Here is a 20767-nt window from a genome sequence, read left to right as displayed (position 1 = left end):
GCAAATGTGTATATGTGCATATATATACACACAGAGATGTATGTATAAACACACACAAATGTATATGTGTGTGATTATATGTAGACACATGCATCTGAGAATATATACATGTGTATATATGTGCGTACACATATTTATAAATGCATATATATGCTCACATACATATGCATATATGTATAGGGCCTGGATTTGCAATTTCATTAATAAAATTAACTCCCAGATGAGAAAAATCCATCTACCAGTACCAGTCAATTACACATATCTGTCCAGCTGAGAAAAAAAAGTCACTGACTTATGAAGCATGCATTTCTTGGCAGCTGTACCCAAATATGCCGTGTTTCCGAATCAGTTCAGTCATCCCAGCCCCAGGCTCCACCTAGGCACAAGCTTCCCCTGCGTGATCCAGGGTTACTCACCACTCATCAGTGGGTTTGCAAAGGCCTGGCGATAGGGCTGGCCTCCCAAGCCCTGGGGCTTGCTGGTGCTCCCGCTGCCTCCTCGGCTAGCCATGGGGCTCGGCCGGGCTGGGGAGCAGGGCAGTGGCTCAGGAGAGTTCAAACTCCATCCTCCCCGCCACTGAAAGCCCCAGGCGTGTGACTCATCTGTTGAGCACACAGGCTCTGCAGCACTCTGGGACTTGGTGCCAGCAGCAGCAGCAGCAGCAGCAGCAGCAGCAGCAGCAGCCTGCCGGTAACCTGAGCACCTGGGTCCAAGGCTTACTCCCACCTCCCCTGGCTGGCTGGGGGCTGGCCCAAGCCCAGACCTCAGGACACCAAGGGAGAGAAGCTGCTGATGTCACGTCCTTTTCCCAAACTGAGACCAATCAGTGAGAGGGCCTTGGAGGTTTATCAGGAAGAAAACTCACAGTTTGTAACTTTGGAGAGTGGGGGGGGGGGGAGAGAGAGGTTGGGGTGTAGGGAGATGTGAATGGGGAAAGAAACAGCTCAGTGGTTTGAGCCAGGGGAGGCCTAGGGGCTGTAGACACTGGCTGCTGCCACCTTGTGGGTCATATCTCACATGTCACCTCTTGCCACAAATCAGCCCCAGTGCCCACTGGAGATTCCACCACTGACCCAACCACTAGGGACCTAAAAAGCGTGGCTTTCTTTGCATGGAGTCTGTTTGAGCTGCTGGCACATCCCCGTTCCCTGACTGCCTGCTTCAGTCCTCAAGCACATGTGGTCCTCATTTTGCTGGGCTTCCCTATGGAAAAAAAGCTTTCCTTGTAAATGTGCTACAACAGTGCATGTTATGAAAAGAGGCTTTCTTTCCTTCCCCCTGCACCCCCCACCCCAGCTTTAAATTAAGCATGATTGCACTGGATATCTATGGCTCAGGGCTCCCTTTCTCTACACTTGCTTTTTTTTGTCTTTAAAAGACCAAGAGCGGTTGGCACAGTGTAGCAAGGGCCTATTATCTTTCCCTGGTGGTTGTTTATTTTTCAATGCATATGTTAAAGGCTTCTCCCATACTTTTTTTTAATTAAAAAAATACTCAAACATGATTACTCATTATGTGTTTTCCCATTTGTCACCTCTCTATTTTTGGTCTTACGGCATTACTATCTTGTGCCTTGGTCAGGGATTACCATCTTGATACATATTCAATAAAGGAACCAGGAAAGATGAAACCCCTGGATTGGGAGTCTGGAAATTGGGGTGCTTGCTTCAGTTGACTCAGCCACTAATTAGCTGTTTTTCTTCATTTATAAAACAAGGGGATTGAACTAGCTGACTTCTAAGGTCCTTTCCTGCTTCTATAAATTTGTATTATGTTATATATTATACATTGTATAAATTCTATAAATTTGTGTTAATAAGCCTTTATTAAATTATCCCCAAACACTTTCCATTGCATTAATGAACATTTCCCTTTTTAATAGCCTTGTCCTGGGAGAGTTTTTAAATTGACCTGAAGCATATTGTGTTAGTTTCCACATATAAAATGAGACCATCATCCATGAAGAATATAAATAGGGTTAGGAGAGGGAGTTGAGAGTTGAATGCAAAAAATCCAGTTAGAATGAAGGAGATACCCCTTCCATGCAAACATGATAGAACTGTTTTAAACCACTGAGGTCAAGTCAGTTCAAAATTAACCTCTAATCATCTGCCTTCGGCTTTATTAACAAATACCTAGTTTTCAGAGACACTGTGGTGTAATGTACAGAAAGCCTGCCTCAGATCTAGGGAAATTTATATTTGATTTTTGCCTCTGACGCTTAGGGCCTGTATAACCCTAGACAAATCACTTAAACTTTCAGTGCCCTAGGCAGCTTAGCCTATAAATTTCAAAGAAGGTGCCAGTCTACATTGGTAGTTTCCTCCTCCAGTAGTCCCCCACAGAGACCACCAGGTGGCGCCATAGTGCACAGAGTGCTGGGCCTGTACTCAGCAAAGTGCCTGACACATTATTATTATTATTATTATTTTATTACACTGCAGGTCATAATTACATTTGCCTCTCAGAGTTGTTGTGAGGTTCAATTGAAATATTTTTAAAGCACTCTGCACATAGTAGGTGCTAAATAAATCATTCCTTGTTCCAACAAAATTGCAGGTCCCTTCTCTATCCAGCTTTCAACTTTATTGATAGCATTTAACTCTTTGTAAATATTGATTCTGACATTAGCAAACTTACTTACGTCTCTGTTGCCATCTAAGCTCACTCTTATTTGATTTGTATACAGAGAAGCTGTAGAAATCCAAACAGGTAGCCAGTTCCAGGAAAGGTCTAAGAGAGGGCAAAACTGAAATCCACCAGATTGAGCAGAGATCACATTACCAGGAGGTGTTGCATCATGAGGTCAAGAGGTTAACTTTCTCAAATCCTAACTCCTTGGCATAAACTTGTAAGGTCATGGAGATGTGTGTGTGTGTATATGTGTGTGTGTGTGTGTGTGTGTGTGTGTGTGTGCATGTGTAAATAGCATTTTATTTTTTCCAATTACATGTGAGGATAATTTTCAACATTCATTTTTGTAAGATTTTGCTAGTTCCAAATTTTTCTCCCTCCCCAAGACAGCAAACAATCTGATATGGGTTGTGCAGAGATATTATTGTTATTGTTTTTGTTGTTGTTGTTACTATTTTACAAATTAAGAAATTGAGGCACCTGGACGGTGTGTGATTGGCTCAGAGTAATACAGCTAACAGATACCAGATCCAGGATTCCAAACCAGCTCTCTGCTGACTCCAACCACGTCACATTTGGTGAGCAAAGACTGCATTGTTATGTGATTTCTTTATTTTAAGATGATTGAAATTCCCCAAACATTAGAAATCCCCATATTCATATTGATGTTCTAATGGGAGGCACATTCCAAGTGGGAGATATTGTGGGTACAGCACTGAATTTGCAGTCAGAGCAACTATTTGAATCCTGTTTCTCCATTTATCACCTGTTGTTGTCGAAACGTTTCAGCCATATCTGACTCTTTGTGACCCCATATGAGGTTTTCTTGGCAAAGATACTGGAGTGGTTTGCCATTTCCTTCTCCATCTCATTTTACAGGTGAGGAAACTGAGGCAAACAGGGTTCAGTGACTTGCCAGGGTTACGTATTTAGTAAAAGTCTGAGGCTGGATTTGAACTCAGGAAGATGAGTTTTCCTCAATCCAGGCCTGGTGTGCACTATGGCGCCATCTAGCAGTACTTTGTGTGACCGCAGACAAGTCCTTTTCCTCTGTCTCAGTTTTCGCATCTCTAAAATGAGCAGATCTGCTACATACCTCTGTGCTCCCTTCGGTGCTAAATCTATGACTCACACAGACAATATTTTTAGATGGTCCCTACCATACCTGAGAAGGATTTAATAAACCTTTAATCTCTGTCATTCCATAGATAAAATCAGCTTTCAGTAAGGTCTGCCCTTTCTGACCTCCTTGAAGAAAAGGAACTATTCCTCAGCAAGGTACAAAGTAAAAACACTAGATCTGGGGGGGAAATATGAGGACCCAGTCACAATTTTAGACTTTAATACTTTTGAGCTGTGTGACCATGGACAAGTCACTGTTTTCTCATCTGTAAAATGGGGCTAATATTTGTGCTACCTATCTCACAGTGGGGAATTGGGGGATGGGATAAGGGAGTTGTTATTAGAAAAGCAGTTTGTAAATTTAGAGGGCAAGTTATTATTATACAAACATTGTTATGTAATACAGTCCCTAAGTCCAGTTTACATATATGAAGGATCTGTGAGTTCATCAGCATAGCAGACTCTTAGTGTGGGGACTCCCTTCACCAATGGATCACAGTTACTCCTCTGAGACTTAGCAGGTAACTCTTTTTTCAATTAATTTATTTTGATTTATCAACAATCACTTCCACAAGCTTTTGAGTTTTAAATTTTTCTCCCCCTCCTTCTCCACCTCCCTCCCTAAGACATCACACAATCTGATGTAGGCTATACATATACATTCCTATTAAATATATTTTCACATTAGTGATGTTGTAAGTAAGAATTAGAACCAATAAGAGGAACCACCAGGAAGAGGAAACAAAACACAACAGAAGAAAAAAATAGCAAATAGTATGCTTCAATCTGCATTCAAACTCCATAGTTCTTTCTTTGAATGTGGATAGCATTTTCCATCATGAAACCTTTGTAGATGTCTTAGATCCTTGTATTGCTGAGAAGGGTTAAGTCTATCAATATTAGTCATCGCACAACGTGGCTGTTACTGGGTAAACATTCTCCTGGTTCTGCTCACTTCACTCAGCATCAGTCCATACAAGTCCTTCCAGGTTTTTTCTGAAGTCTGCCTGCTCATCATTTCTTATAACACAATAGTATTCTATTACATTCATATACCACAACTTGTTCAGCCATTCCTCAATTTCCAATTCTTTGCCACCACAAAAAAAGAGCAGGTAACTCTTAAGAAGTAGTCTGACACACGTAGAGATTAAATGACTTGTCCAAAGTCATAAAGAGAAAGAATTTAAACTCAGAACTTAAGCTGCCTGACTCTAAAGTCAATACTCTATCTACTATGCCACAATTTCCCCTTAAGATCTAAGATTAGAATGAGATATACATATAACAGGAATATATAAAAGGAACTTCAAAATAACTTTAAATTGCCTATAAAGCCCTCTCCCCTTCTACAGTAATATAAAACAATGTCATGATATCAAATTCCTTCAACGATCTGATTGCTTTCCTTCAGATCACCAAGAAAAAAGAAAGTCAGAAGGAGAAGGAGATTGTGATGGGTAGGGGTTGGGGGCTGGGGAGAATGATTAGGTCAGTTTGGGATATATTATATTCTAAATGCTGATAAGACATCCAAGTATATATGTTGACTGAGTAGTGGGAAATATAGGTCAGTAAAAGATGTAGCAGCCAAACGCTAGGTAGATTTGGGGTGTCAAGTCCTGAAATAAATTAAAGCCATGAGTAGAGGAATAAAGTGTCTTTAATTGAGATAACAGGGTAGCAAACCTACCATGCTGGGGGAGGTCCAGTGGATTTCCCAAACAAAGAGACCCATGATAAAGTTTGTATAGTTTTAGGAGGAGACAGGTGAGGTAGCAGGCCTGGTCACGGGACCCCAGTGGCCATTGGTAATCTGGACAAGGAAAACCACTTCATTCTGGCTGTTTTGCCCTTCACGCCACGGATCTCAAACTGTACCACCTTCAGTCGTCCTGATGACTATCTGGCCACTGGACCCAGATGGCTCTGGAGGAGAAACTGAGGCTGGTGACTTTGCACAGCCCTCCCTCGAATCAAAGTCAATTGCAAGTCATGTCATCTCCATATTGTCATGGCCCTGTTTGAGAAGGAAGGCCAAACACAACAAACACAAATAACGACCCAGTGGCAGGGGGCGAGGACATCAGAGGCCTAGATCCAACTTGAGCCTAGTTCCCCCACAAGGTGAGATCTCAGGATGTGACTTAAGGCCTGATTCAGCTCAACCCAATCTCATTATCTTAAGGGTAGGAATGCTACTGACATTCTGACATTGCTAGAGTCATTTAGGGAGCAACAGGTAACATTACATTTGGTATTAACAATTTCTGTCCTTATATTAACAATTTTCTGCCAAGGCATTACCCTCATAGAGGTGATATTTGCAGCCAAGGAGATGGGTAAGATTGCTAAAGGAAAAAGTATAGATTGAAAAGAGGGCTAAGGAGAAAACTTTGGAGGCGGATGCTGATATTTAAGTCATAGGTGGAGGCAAGAAGAGTTGTAAAAAGAGGAGGAAGATGCAGTGGATAGAGCACCGGACTTGAAGTCAGGAGGACCTGAGTTCAAATCCAGCCTCAGACCAAACACTTGACACTAGCTGTGTGACTCTGGGCAAGTCACTTACCCCCAATTGCCAAAAAAAAATAAAAGGGGAGGAAGAGTGGCCAGAGAGGTAGGAGGAGAACCAGGAGAGTATAGTGGCTTCCATGGCCAAAAGAGGACAGAGGACCAAGAAGTTAGGGATGGAAAACAATGTCAGATGTGGAAGAGGGGCCAAGGAATGGTCAGGTATGTGGTGTTTCCACTGCTGTGTTCTAGAGGTCTCTCTAGGGGAGAGATCCAGTGAGGACCCTGAGACCTCAGGAGGACCAAAGAATAGTTTTAGAGCTGGAAGAGACCAATCAGGTCCACTCCTTCATTTTACAAACAAAGAACCCCATAGTCACAGTGTAAAGAAGTAGAGCGGGGATTTGAACCCAAGTCCCGTAGCTCTTCATTAGTGATTCAATAAGGCTTTATTCATTGCCTGCTTAGTGCCAGGCACCATCCTAGGCACTGGAGATAAAGGCAAAAACCAAACGCAATGAGCTACTGAGATGATCACCCTCTGTACCGCAGAGTGGGGGGAGAGACTACTATTGACCACCCCTTCCCCTATTCCCTGGACTCGCCTTGCCCAACCCCCAGCTTTTACTCCTGACCTGCTCACCCAGACTTCTCCCCTGTCCGACTCCTGGATCTCAGCCTTGGTGACCTGGGCCGTTTCCCTGTTCTAACAGTTCATTCCGACCCCCTCCCCCACACACAGTACACTTCCTAGGAAGGAACAGCTTAGACTCACACACATCCTTCTCTGCCTGACCACTCCCGCAGCCTCAGAGGCAATCTCTGGCCCTCTCCCATCAGGTGCCACATCAAGGCTTGAATTTACCTTTGGGGACCTGGTACCTGCTCACTGCTGCTTCCACCTGGCCCCAAGCTGCTAGAGGGCTCTTCTATGAGACTCCCCGCCTTGCCCAACTTAAACCTTTTTTAATCTTAGACTCAATTTGGGGGGATGAGAACGGGGGAGAGGGGTGGCATAATGGAACTACAGGCAGTGAATATAGACTACACTTGAAGGATCATAGGATTTAGAGCTGGAAGAACTTTAGAGAGTCTCAGGCTTAGCCCCCTCATTTTACAGATTAATAACAAGCACATAAATATACATATACATATACATACACACATACACATACACACACACACATATATCTTCAAGGCTTGCAAAGCGCTTTACAAATACTATCTCATTTGATCTTCATAACTACCGGAGGAGATGGGTGCTATCATTGACCCTATTCTACAAATGAGGAAACTGAGTTAGAGGTGAAGCAACTCGCCCAGAGTCAAACAGCTAGGAAGTGTCCGAGGTTTAGATTTGAATTCAGGTCTTCCTGACTCTAGGTCTAGTGCTCTATTAACTGTACCATCTAACTGTCATCATCATCATCATCATCATCATCATCATCATCATCATTTTACAGATATCAAAACAAAGACCCAAAGTTCAGTGATTTATCCAAGGTCACACAGTGAATAAATAATTAAGTCAGGATACAAAATAAGGTCTAATGATTCCAAACCCAGGACTCTTTTTACAGGTTCAACAAGTGTGGGGGTGAAAGAGAAGAGAGAGATAAGGTGGTACATAAGATGGTGAAAGGAAGGTTAATTTTTTAGGCTACAAGAAACCTAAATATATTTGTAGGTAGAAGAGAAAGAGCCATTTAGGGGAGAGATAAATAGTAGGGGAGAGGTTAGGGGTTTGGTAAAGCAAGGTCCTAACCAAGGCAGGCCTTTTTTTTTTTTTACTAAATTCTAGAAGAAATATAAGACTGGGAAAAAACTACAAGAGTTCATCTAGCCAAGGAGGACTTAACCTGGGGTCTATGAACTTGGGGGGAGGGACATGTGTGTGTGTTTAAATTTTGATTTCTGTATTTCATATTTAGCTGGTTTCACTTGTAATCCTATATATTTTATGCTATGCATTTAAAAAACATTATTCCAAGAAGGGGTCCTTAGGTTTCAGAAAACCAACAGGGTCTATGACAGAAAAATAAGATTATGAAGCTTTGCTCTAGAGCATTCCTAGCACCCAGGAAGGACTATACTTACGACCCAGAAAGATAAGTATAAATCCAGTTTTTAAAGGCTATCCTGTATGTTACTTCTGGTGCAGGTTAGAAGGAGGAGAAGGACTGCAGATGACATCCATACAAGGGTGTAATAGAGCCAGATCAAACTGGGTCTGGAAAAACAATTGTTAAACTTTCAGTGTATTTTTGGTGTTCAGTTGTATCCAACTCTTTGTGACCCCTTTTGGGGTTTTCTTGGCAAAGATACTGGAGTGGTTTGCTATTGCTTTCTCCAGCTCATTTTACAGATGAGGAAACTGAGGCAAACAAGATTAAGGGTTACACGTAGGTCCTGAGACCAAATTTAAACTCAGGAAAATGAGCCTTCCTGACTCAAGGCTGGCACTCTATCCACTGTACCACCTAGCTGCCCAGTGCATTTATACTTCAGAAATCAATGAATGTGGGGCCACTAGGTGGCACAATGGATAGAGCACAGGCCCTGGAGTCAGGAGGACCTAAGCTTAGGTGCAGCCTCAGACACTTGACACTAGCTCTGTCACCCTGGTCAAGTCACTTAACCCTAATTGCCTCACCCCCCCCAAAAAAAAATCAGTGAATACAACAAATCAGAGTTTGGTTGTTTTGTTGATTATCTAGATTTAAGAAGGTGATGGAAAAAATATTAATAACAAAGATTAAACCAGAGAAGCAGGTATTAAACATTTATCAGCATATCTGTGCATACATATATATGTAAATATCTCCTTAGCTTGTGCTAATTTTGGCCTGACAATTAACACCAAGAAAACACAGGTTCCCCACCCTCCAGCACCAAACCATGAAACCATCAGTTACAGCAAGTGGAAAGTTCACTTACCTTGACAGCATACTTTCCAGGGATGTACACAAAGATGATGAGGCTGACAAATGCATTGCTTGGTGTTTGGGAGGCTCCAAAAGAAAATGTGGAAAAGAAGAGGTATTAGATTGCCTACCAAACTGAAGGTCTACAGAGCCTTTGTGCTGACCTCATCGTTGTATGCCTGTGAAACCTGGACAATCTGCCAGCGCCATGCCAGGAAACCGAATCACTTCCATTTGCATTGTCTTAGGAAGATTACGAAGATCACCCAACAGGGTAAGGTACTGGACATGGAGGTCCTTTCTTGAGCTGCACTGGCAGACATTCAAACTCTACTGCAAAGAACACAATGCCAATGAGCTGGTCACATTATTCAAATGCCAAACAAATGTTTGCCTAAAAGGCTATTTTACGAAGAACACAAGGCAAGTACTCATAAGGAGGTCAGAGGAAGTGATACAAGAACATTCTCAAGATCTCTCTGAAGAACTTTGGAATCAATTATGTGACATTGGAGATATTGGCAAAGGATTGCCCGGCATAGTGTGCCCGCCTCAAAGAAGGGTGTGTTCTATGAGCAAAGCAGAATTGCAGTAGCTCAAAAGAAATGTGGGATGTGCAAATTTAGAGACATCTCCATTCCACATGTTCATATGGACAGTTTTGTGCCTGACCTGTGATAGAGCCTTCCCAGCTCATATTGTCTGATCAGCAACAGTCAGACACCCTGAACCTTGACGCCAACATTTGGGTCCCCTTTGAGACAAAGTACAACCACCAACCAAATGTCTCCTCCACTGATGCCCAACTCTAACATCTCATCGTGGCACAGAGGTGACCTTGGGTTCTCAAAGGCTGCACCTGAGTTCTGTGAACTCTTGCTAGTGGTCCTACTGAGCTGGAAACACTTCAAGTATGAGCTTGTTGATGGTGTCCATGTGCATTGTCCAAGGACTAGCCCACTAAATCCAGAGGTTTATAACCAGGTTGACTGCAAAGTGACAAGGTTTTTAGACGCAGCAATGTTGTTCAGAAAAATTGGGATATATGTTGATGGAGGGAGGATTCACATTGATGCGATCATGGGAGTTTGAAATACTGGTAAATATAATTGATTATCTTGAATGGGCCAGCAAAGTGATCTTTTTATTCCTCTCTAATTAATTATTACACTCCCCACAACAGCTGCTCAAAATCTTTTTTTTTTCCCTTAAGCCTCCCACACTACCCTCTTCTCTCCTTCTCAGGAGTGAACCATCCCTGTATATTACTGAGAAAACAAAGTCATTCATTAGTTCCCTCTTCTACACTAATTTTTTTTTTTGGCTAGGCAATTGGGGTTAAGTGACTTGCCCAGGGTCACACAGCTAGTGTCAAGTCTGAGTCCGGTTTTGAACTCAGGTCTTTCTGACTCCAGGGCCAGTGCTCTATCCACTGCACCACCTAGATGCCTCTTCTACACTATTTTACACCATCCCTTATTCTCTCGTCTTCACTAGGCTATGATGAAGAGGTAGCCTTTCTCCTTACCAAAGCCTGCCCTTGATCCCATCTTCTTTCATCCCTGGCAGCTACCCCCCTCAAAATCATCAGCTCTCTAATGTTTAATTCTCTTATCCTTTCTCCTCCCCTTCTACCTGAAAACATGTCCAAGCCTTCCCCATTCTTTAAAATTGAACAAACAAAAAGCCCTTCATGACTGTTCCGTTTCCTCATGTCCTCATCCTACATCCAATGTCTCTCCTCCTTGTCACAGCCAAACTCCTGTTGATCTCCTCATTTGTTGGTCAGCCCCTGGCAGGATGGCTTCTGACCTCATTGTTCAAATGAATTTGCTCTGTCGGAAGTTACAAATGACTCCTCAATTGCCAAATCCTTATCCCAGTCTTTACCCCATGTTTGGTGACCTTGCTTTCTCCTGGTTCTCTTCTTTATGGGTCAGTCTCCTTTGTGGATCAACATTTATGTCCTGTCCCCTATACGTGGGTTACCCCCAAGCTCTGTAATGGGCTCTCTCTTCTCTTGTCTCACTCACTCGTGCCCTCTCGTTTGCTCATCTCATCAGCTTCCAGGGTTTCAGTTCTAATCTCTACGTGATAATTCTCCTATCTAATCTCTTGCCTGGGCTCCAGTCCCCCATCACCAAATGCCTATTGCACGTTTCCATCTGGATGTTCTTCAAATATCTCAAACTCAACATACACAAAACAGAACTCATCTTTCCCATCAATTTACCTTCTTCTAAACTTCCTGTCAAAGGCAGCACCATCCTTCCAGCTCACTACCTTAGTATCATCCTCAATGCCACACTCTCATTCACCCTGTAGATCCAACCAGCTGCCAAGTTTGGTGTGTTTTTCTGTTTTTTTAATGTTATTTCCAGAATACCTCTTGCCTCCGTCTCCGTTTCTATTCACATACCACCACCCTAGTTCAGATCCCTTATCCCTTCAGTCTTAAATTATTGCAATAGCCATACAAGTGCAACAAAACAAAACATACACAAACACACAGAAACACAGAAACTGAACTATAAGCATGATGTGACCAGATCATCTTGAAAGATCATCATCTTAATGAGATCATTATCCTTTTAGTAGGAACTCCTTGCTTTAACTCTTGGTAGGTTTGGAATTTAATATTAGCCACAATTATTTTAAAAATTCTTGGGGGCAGCTAGGTGGCGCAGTGGATAAAGGACCTGAGTTCAAATGTGGCCTCAGACCCATAACACTTACTAGCTGTGTGACCCTGGGCAAGTCACTTAACCCCATTGCCTAGCCAAAAAAAAAAAATTATTTTGAGTTCTTGCGGCTATTAAAACATTTTTGAATGAAGTTTATGTTTCCATCCTGTTTAAAGTGCCCATATTATTTCTAAAAGGAAATTATACTGGATCTTTCTGGAGCAGGACTGCAGTTCTTTTTTTCTTTTTTCATCTCCCCACATCTAGTCTCTCTCCACTCCAATTCACTCTTGACACAACCAACAAAGTGACTTTTCCCCCTAAAGTGGAACTGTGACCATATCATCTCTGTTCTCAAAAAAAAAAATCAAATATAAACTCCTCCATTTAGCATTTAAAGCTTTTACCAATACGGCCATATCCTACTCTCCTAATGTTTTTATACATTAGTCTCCTCTAGGCACTGTTCTCCAGAAATACTGGTCTATTTGCTCCTCTGCACAAATCACATACCATCTCCTATCTCTGTAACATTGGTACTGGCTGTCCACTAAGCCGGGCATATACTTCCTTCTCATTTTTACCTCTTCAAATGCCTGGTTTATTTCTCCCTTCCCCATAGATTACAAGCTCCTTGAAGGCAAGGGTTGTCTTTTTCCTCTTCTTGTATCCCTAGCACTTTAGCAAAGTGCTTGGCACAAAGTAGGTGCTTAATTTTATTAATTGATTGATTGATTGAACTTAGCTTGAGCGCCAACTTCTATATAAAGCCTTTCCCGATACAGCTGTATCCCCTCCCAAAACTACCTGGTATTCACTTTCACTATGTGTACAAAATAATAATGATAGAATTTACATAATGCTTTAAGGTTACAAAGCACATTGCATGTGTTTTCTTATTTAAGTCTTATTTGTTCATAGTGATATCATGCAGGTAGTTCTACTTGTACGTGTTGTCTCCCCCACTAGAATGTAAACTCCTAGAGGACAGGATATTTTACTTTCATCTTTGTGTGCCTCACTCTTAGTACAGTGCCTGGCAGAGAGCACGTGCTTAATAAATGTTTTTGATTAATTCAAAATATGATTCCATTTATGAAAATCATATTCATATACCATAGTTTAGGAATATATTTATTACATTAACTAAGTCAACCAGAGGTGTGAGAGGCAGTCAGTGTATGGCAATGGGAAGAACACTGAATCTTAAATCAGGATATCTGAGTTAGAATCCTGCCTCACCAACTCTTCCATCTCTCTGGGCCTCAGTTTCTTCATCTGCAAAATGAGACTCTTTAATTTGTTGGTCTCTAGGGCTCTTCTAGCTGTAAATGCTAAACTTCACACAAGAAACATGTATTTAAATTGGTTGACTGGCCTGCATGGGCCAATCTCTGAATTTTAGAATTGGAAGGCACATCAGAGATAATTTACATAAACTCTTTCATTTGCTCATTTTCCCTAACCTACATCCTAGAAGATCCCCTACTCCCCAGTTCAAAGGATCTATATGATCAGATTTGTACTGGTGAGTATCCCCACTACGATATGTCGCTTTTACAGGTGCCAACCCAACACCAAATAGTGACTTAAGCGCTCCACCAGAGGGTGTCAATTCTTCACCTACCTTTGGGTACCAGGAAGAACGCACACTATCCTGAGTCTCTTGGCATAGACTTGAACTTCTTGGGGTAGCTTTGGAACTAACCAAAAACCCAGGGGTTCAGACACATGTCAGGAAATGCATACAAGAGTTGTTCAGTCCTGAATCATTTATGCTCCTAATCCCCCCTTTGTTACTTCCTGCATACGACTGATTCCATGTCTCATCATGCCATGGAAGTGACCCTGGGTTCCTGAAGGCTATGCTCGTGTAGCACAAACTTTGCCAGGTTCTACAGTGTTGAAAAGGTTTGAGTGATAGACTAGGTCTGCTATCCAAGGACCAGCCTTGCTCACTGCGGGAAAGCTCATTAGCAGTAGGCTGGCCATTTGATGATTCTTTGGCCATGGCAACCCAGAAAAGAAAGAAAAACATGGTGCTTATGCAGTGACAGTAGCAATGCAGGAGAATGGGGGTGTAGCAGCAATGCAGCACCACATAGTTTTTATGTGATCTACAAATCCTAATACTTTAACAATGAGATCTTAGTCCAGTGTTGATGAATGGGCATATCACTAGAGAAACTGAATCACAGCAATTTTGACATAATCACTATAAAAATCAAGAGAGGAAAAAGAAAGTTGCAGTTAAATTGAAGGATGGTAAACAGGTTTTCAGTGGAGAGAAAAATAAGAGTAGGCAAAGTTGATTTTATTATTTATTCAAAGGCAACAATGAACATCATTTTATGAGATATGAGTCTTCTCCTAATTGTTCTGCTCATCATAAACAGAAAAGCACCAGTACTGAAGTCAGAAGGACCTGAGTTGAAATCTGGCCTCAGACCTTACTGGCTGTGTGACCTTGGGCAAGTCACTTCCCTCTGTTTGCCTCAGTTTCCCTATCTGTAAAATAAGGATGATGATGATGATGATGATGATGATGATGATAATAATAATAATGAAGAACCTCCCTCCCAGGGTTGTTGTGACGATTAAATGAGATAAGAATCATAAATGCTTAGAACAGTGCTGAGCACCTAGGAAACACTAAATAAATGTTAGTTATTATTATTAGCTATGTGACCCTAGGCAAGTCATTTAACCTATCTGCCTCAGTGTCTTCAATTGTAAAATAGGGATGATAATAGCACTTACCTCCCAAGGTTGTTGTGAGGATCAAATGAGATAAAATTTGTAAAGCACTTAGTGCCTTGCACATAGTAAGCATTATATAAATGTTAACTATTATTAAACATTTACCAATAGCAGTGGTCTACATATAGACACCTGTGGCAGAGAAAGGAAGCTGGACAATCTATGAAGAACTTGACTCAATTAACAGTTGTTAAACACCTCAATGAGAATACAAAGAAAAAAATTAACAACACATAGACAGATGAGTAAATATAAAATATATTTATTCAAAGACTTTCCAGTATCTACTTCAGTACTTAGTAAATTCAGTGGAAGGGTGGGCATGGAGAGGAAAATTATGAAAAAGATGTCAGAAAATTATATGAACTCATGCAAAGCGAAGTGAGCAGAACCAAGAGAACACTGTACACAGCAATAGCAACATTGTGCAATGATTAACTAGGAGTGACTTAGCTCTTCACAGCAATACAATGATCCAAGACAATTTCAAAAGATTCATGTTAGAAAATACTGTCCATATCCAGAGAGAAAGGACTAATGGAGTCTGAATGCAGATCAAAGTATAACATTTTCACTTTTTCCCTTGTTTTTTTTCCTTTTGTTCTATTTCTTTTTTCACAATATGACTAAATGTGGAAATATGTTTTACATGACTGCACATGTATAACCCATATCAGACTGCTTACCATCTTGGAGAGGTAAGAGGCAAGAGAGGGAGGAAGAAAAATTTGGAACTCAAAAATCTTTCAAAAAAATGAATGTTGAAAATTGTCTTTACATGTAATTGGAAAAAAATAAAATACTACTTAATTAAAAAAAAATTCATTTAAGAGTAAGAAACCAACAAGGCTAAAAGCTTGCAAGTTACAAAGAAATCTCACGCCTGTATATCCCGCATACATTAATCACCTACCCAATGAGACCAAAAGCGACTAGGAACTATTTTAGCACTTTATCCCCTTGCCAAATAAAGTTATATATAGGAAGAAAGAAAAGGTCACCATTGGTTTAGATCGGGGGTGGGGAACCTGCAGCCTGGAAAGGCTACCTGTTGCCCTCTAGGTCCTTAAGTGCAGCCCTTTGACAGAATCCAGACTTCACAAATTCAATCAAAGGGCTACATTGGAGGACCTAGAGGGCCACATGTGGTTCTCCACCCCTGGTTTTAGAATATAAACTTCTTTGTAAAAACTTAACAGAGGAACATGGTGAAAAACATGAACAATATCATCAAGACACAGTGCTAGATGATAGCTGTCTCAAAAAATGTAATTATATATAAATAATAAATAGAAAGTTTTTGACTATATGACTCCAGACAGGAGAAATTGTAAAGCTTGAATTGTTGTCTTTTCCCCAAGATTTACTCACTGAGCACTCTCAAGGTGAGGAAGCATAGAAGAAGGTTTCCAGGAGCTATATTCAAGTTTATTAGGCAACAGGTTTAGGATCAGTTGAATAAGGAAAAGTCCATAACTTCATTATATGTGTAAGATTTTATTCTTATTTATTTTTGGAAGCTAATATTAATTCAGGTACTAAGGGGTTAAAATGACAACATCGCTGAGACCTTTTGCAAGTCAAAACATCTATCAAATTATTATTTTCCAAATTTATATCAACAATGAGAATAAGAAAAGCTGTTTCTTTGGTGTTACCTCTTTAATATTTTGAGTCTCTCCTTGCAGAAGAAATATCATCCTGGCAGTTGGCACGCCTAGCTTCACTATGTAATTATTTCTAAAAATCATCAGGCTGCTATCTATCAGTAATAAGGATGCTCAAAGAATCCTTCGAGGCTTTAACAGGTATTAGTTAAAACTGTAACTAAGATAGGGCGGCCAAGGCTTTGATCCAAGGCCCCAAAATTTAGACGGCACAATTTTCCCCCTTACAAATCCATTTAACAATAAGTCATCTTTATTAATATACCATAGAATTCTACCAGGACTTCAAAGGAAAATCTTACTAGCTCATAGTTTGTAAAGCATCCCCTTCCTTCCTTTTATTTTTAATGAGAATTAAGCCAGTGTTTGCCCTTCTTCAGTCCTGTGGCACTGCTCTCATTCTCCATGTTCCCCCTAGCAGAGACTCAGCCTTCACAAGCCTGCCACTTCTTTCAGCACCCTGGGATGTAATTCAGCTGAGCTTGCTGGACACTGAACTGCAATAAGACGCTTTCTTACTATAGCCTTATTTCTCTTGGATTCCAACTCTCCCTATTGGACATTTTTGTTCTCTCCTTTCAAATTCAGTCTTCATCCTCCTTGGCAGACAAAAGTAAAATACGAGTTAAGTAGCTATATTTTCATGTCTTATTGTCTTGCCATATGCCTTAAGCAGCAGTCCTAACCTTTGGGGGACTTCCTCCTTTTCTCAACATAGCTTTAAAAAAAAGGCATAAAAATGTAGCACATGCATTCCTTGAGCAGTGCAGAAACAACTGAACGCAGCACCTAGTTAACAAGAATAATTGGTTAAAGTAGGAAGCTGCCATATCCTGAATATTATTAAAATCCATTCTGTGAGCCACCCTAACAGGGGTTCCGAAGCTGGGGCTCGTGAACTGTGAGGGGTCTATGGATAGACTTCAAGGAGTCTAAGTTTGGATGGAAAAAATTACATCTTTGTTTCAACATAATTGGTTTTCTTTTTAATATTATGTATTTTACTTTATGCATTTAAAAATACCATTCTGAGAAAAAGGTTAATTATCTTCAACCAGACTTTCAAGAGGGTCCATGACACAGACCAAAAAAGATTAAGAACCTTTATACTATTGAATTCCACTCCTGTTCAACTGAATTTACCTTAATTAATATTTGCTTTGCTTTCACATAATTAATTACAAAGTTAATTTGAGGACATGGTATATGCTGCTTGCCCTGTCACCAAAATGAGTAGTTAACAGCTCTGCCTGAAGTGCCTGTACATTTGGGTAAGAGGCTCCTCCTGGATGCTTCATCAATCAATCAGTTTATCAATTCATCAATACAAAGTTGTTAAGAGCTTACCATGTGCCAGGCACTATACTAAAAGAAGGAACCACAAGGGAAGGCAAAACCCATCTCTGCCATCAAGGAACTCACATTCTAGTGGGGTGGAAGAAGTATGTGTGTGCAGTGTGTGGTACATAGGGGGACGGGGGCAAAGTGAGGAGAACAACTTATAAATAATTAGATATAAATAGAGCAAATTGAAGGTAAGCTTAGAAAGTTTCTAACAGTTTCTATTGGTCATTTTTAAAATGAAAGCAGTCAAAATCAAGAGGAATTTATTTTATTCTGCTATAAGCAAGGGAAACAAGTTCTAAATAAATCGCTCTCTTGACATGTATGTTAATTCATTACTGTCTGGAAATTCTTGATGAGATACAGGCTGAATTTACATGACCCAGGTCTGAGGTTCCTTCCAACCTTGAGATTCGGTGAGACTACTAAATTAACGAGAATGTGTGGGGTATTTTTTTAATCATATCGTCTCTTATCAGAAAAAGAAAAGATGACCCCAAAACAGATAATAACCAGAGATTTATTCAAAAAAGAAACTTTCAGAATATGTACTAAAGACAACATTCATTCATCTTAATCTTCTCCACCTATATTCAGTAATGTATAATGATCACAAACGTTCCCAGTGATGATCCCAGTTTACTATAAGAACTTTAATCATTAAATTTTCTCTTACATTCACTACATTGTATGCAATGAGGACAAAAAAGATGTTTTAGAAAGTTTTCATCAATAAAAACTAAAATTAAATTAAAAAAAAAACTTTGTTTACCCCATCAGTTAGCCAGAAGATATAATTAATCATCACATCCCATTCTGTAAGCTGAAAGAATGAATCAACATTTTCCTGTAGTGAATTGCTTGAGTCCCTATAGAGATCTGTAAGTGTAACTGCAGGAAAGCTTGACTAAATATCTAGAGTAAAGCTGTCATCTATTTCTTCAGACACCTTTCTGCTTTATAGATTTTTATCTATTGATACAAGAGAAATTTTTCAAGTGGCTCTGGAAGACACAGTTGGTAGATAGCATAATGGCATGATCGACCCAAGCACTTTCGAATACACAGACGGCAGAGTTGAGCCAGGGAAGAAGGACCTAAAGGAGGAGGGGGAAAAAATGAGGATGGAAATACATACGAGGCAGAAGAAAAGTCAGAGAGCATTAACGAGAGGAAGAATTACTGTGGCATTTAGTTACTCTTTTTAAAAGGGTCTTTTGTGCCGGAGAATAGATTATGAAACATTTCTCCCTTCCCAGCACAGACAGGTGGGGAACTGCTAGAACTGAATACTGTAAACACCATCAGATGTGGTTGACATATTGGATGCTTTTGCTTAATTGTTTTTCTTTGACAAGGGGATGAATTGGTCTGGTGGAGGGAAGGGCTGAAATCACTATAATGTTAAAATAAAAGGTATCAATAAAATTTTAAAAAGAAAAAAAGCTCTTTTCAGAACAGGAATTATAGAGTAGCATAAAAAAAATCATAAATGGGAAGGATAGCCTATGCTTATTCTTTATGGAAAGGAAGTATTTGTTTTAATGGATTTTTAAGTGACCAGAGTGTTGCCAGGGATGAGGTTTACCAGAGGCAAGTTAGGAATGCAAATATATGCTATTAACACAGTGTGGGTAAAAACATCTTAATGTCTAAGGAATTGAAGATGTCATTCTCTCATTGAAGTTGTTCCTATAAAGACTTCTCATATCACATATGGACAATAGAGCCTATCCTAGCAGTAAAAGTTTGCGAACAGGAAAAATGTATATGAAATTATTTGGCCTATAGAGGTCTGAAGACAGAGTTGTGCATCTGGAAAACAGCTGTAGATAGGAGTTTGGGAGAAAACACTACCCAGCTCAACACAGAGTATTGAGAGATGGAGGTGGCTATCTATAGCCCTGTGTCTGCAGGAATACCAAACCTAGGCTTGACGGGGAGACCTTGAGGGATTAAAGTCTTTCACCGACCACTAGGTGGCATTGGCTGGATCTCAGTCTTTGAGTCTCCCAACAAGGAACCTGGGTAATGTGTGCTACAGCCAAGACGCTTCATAAAGGAAACCTGGACATGGAAGCTTTTTTTGATGGAACTAAGCAAGAAATATGACAACACCGACAACAGCAAAGGTTACTATGAGATTGAGCTGTTCTTTAAAAAAAAGAAAAGAAAAGAAAAAGAGAGATGCTCTTTTGTGCTGGAGAATGTATCATGAAACGTTTCTTCATCCTTACCACACAAAGGTGGAGGCATACAAGGAGAGAATACTGATGTACATTTTCTGATGTTATTGCTGTGAGGACTAAGCAGGAAATGTGTGGGAAGAAGTTCAAATTCTCCCCGTTTCCAATATATTCTACCCAAATGTCACGTGTCCCTGTGTGGTCATCTTATCTGAGGCTTCATGAACCAGGAAGCTGCTTCTCCATGGAAGTGTCCCAGAATAATAAGCTAGGAGGACTCAAAAATACAGGTAAATCAAGAGATGATGAGTTGTAGATAGAATAACAGAAGTGCAGGGAGGCAATTTTTCTATCCTTTCACTTCCTAATTTGACTTTCACTTATGTTTGACATGCTTATTCATCTAGTTCATCATCTATGAGAAATACCTCTTAGAAAAGAAGTCTACCATATAAGCCAATATCCCTTTAGAAAACTTGGGGAGACATGGGCATGATCAAAATAGGCGAGGTAGGTTTAGGTTGCTGGGGCCAACAAGAACTCCATGTGATTGGAAACTTACCTTGAGAATTGATCAATAGGTTTTATTTAAAATCTTGGGGCCCAAGACAGGGAAGGCTTCTTGAGCAGTTGCCAGACTTAAACTTCTTTGGAGGATGGTAATGAAGACAGATATTCCAGGTTGCCTAGAAAATTTCAGACACTAGAGTGAACTCTGATATACCTAGAGTTCTTCCTTCTACATCAAACTGTGACATTTAAAGATGAGAGAGGAGAGAAGAATTTGTTTATAAGAGATCCCTATTAAGGCAAAGGCTGCAATAGATGGCCTCTTCTGACTCTGAGATCCTATAATCCTAAAACGAAAAATTTTGGACCTAGGAGCATTTTTGATAGAACTAAGCAAGAAATGTGTCACCTCATGAATGATACTC

The 20767-nt window shown here is 40.4% G+C and overlaps 1 protein-coding gene across 5 annotated transcripts in view; it reads right to left on the bottom strand.

Annotated features, from left to right (window-relative positions):
• The window catches only part of ASB11 (ankyrin repeat and SOCS box containing 11), a 115786-nt gene that overhangs the window by 53135 nt on the left and 41884 nt on the right, over positions 1-20767 (bottom strand). For 2 of the 5 annotated variants that reach the window (XM_021007365.1, XM_021007366.1), the window contains exon 7: positions 18151-18743. The exons of 1 other annotated variant lie outside the window; for it this stretch is intronic. In XM_021007365.1, coding sequence (XP_020863024.1) covers positions 18619-18743 — 125 coding nt within the window. In that variant the 3' untranslated portion in view covers positions 18151-18618. Of the gene's footprint in view, positions 1-416; positions 754-18150; positions 18744-20767 lie in introns of those variants that run through there. 2 more of the 5 variants (XM_021007502.2, XM_021007503.1) reach the window with 2 other exon arrangements.

This window comes from Phascolarctos cinereus, unplaced genomic scaffold (genome assembly GCF_003287225.1).
Source record: "Phascolarctos cinereus isolate Bilbo 61053 unplaced genomic scaffold, phaCin_HiC Scaffold_726;HRSCAF=1367, whole genome shotgun sequence".
Classification (NCBI taxonomy): Eukaryota; Metazoa; Chordata; class Mammalia; order Diprotodontia; family Phascolarctidae; genus Phascolarctos; species Phascolarctos cinereus.
The sequence above is the reverse complement of the archived record's forward strand: the minus strand, read 5'-3'. Positions and strand labels throughout refer to the sequence as shown.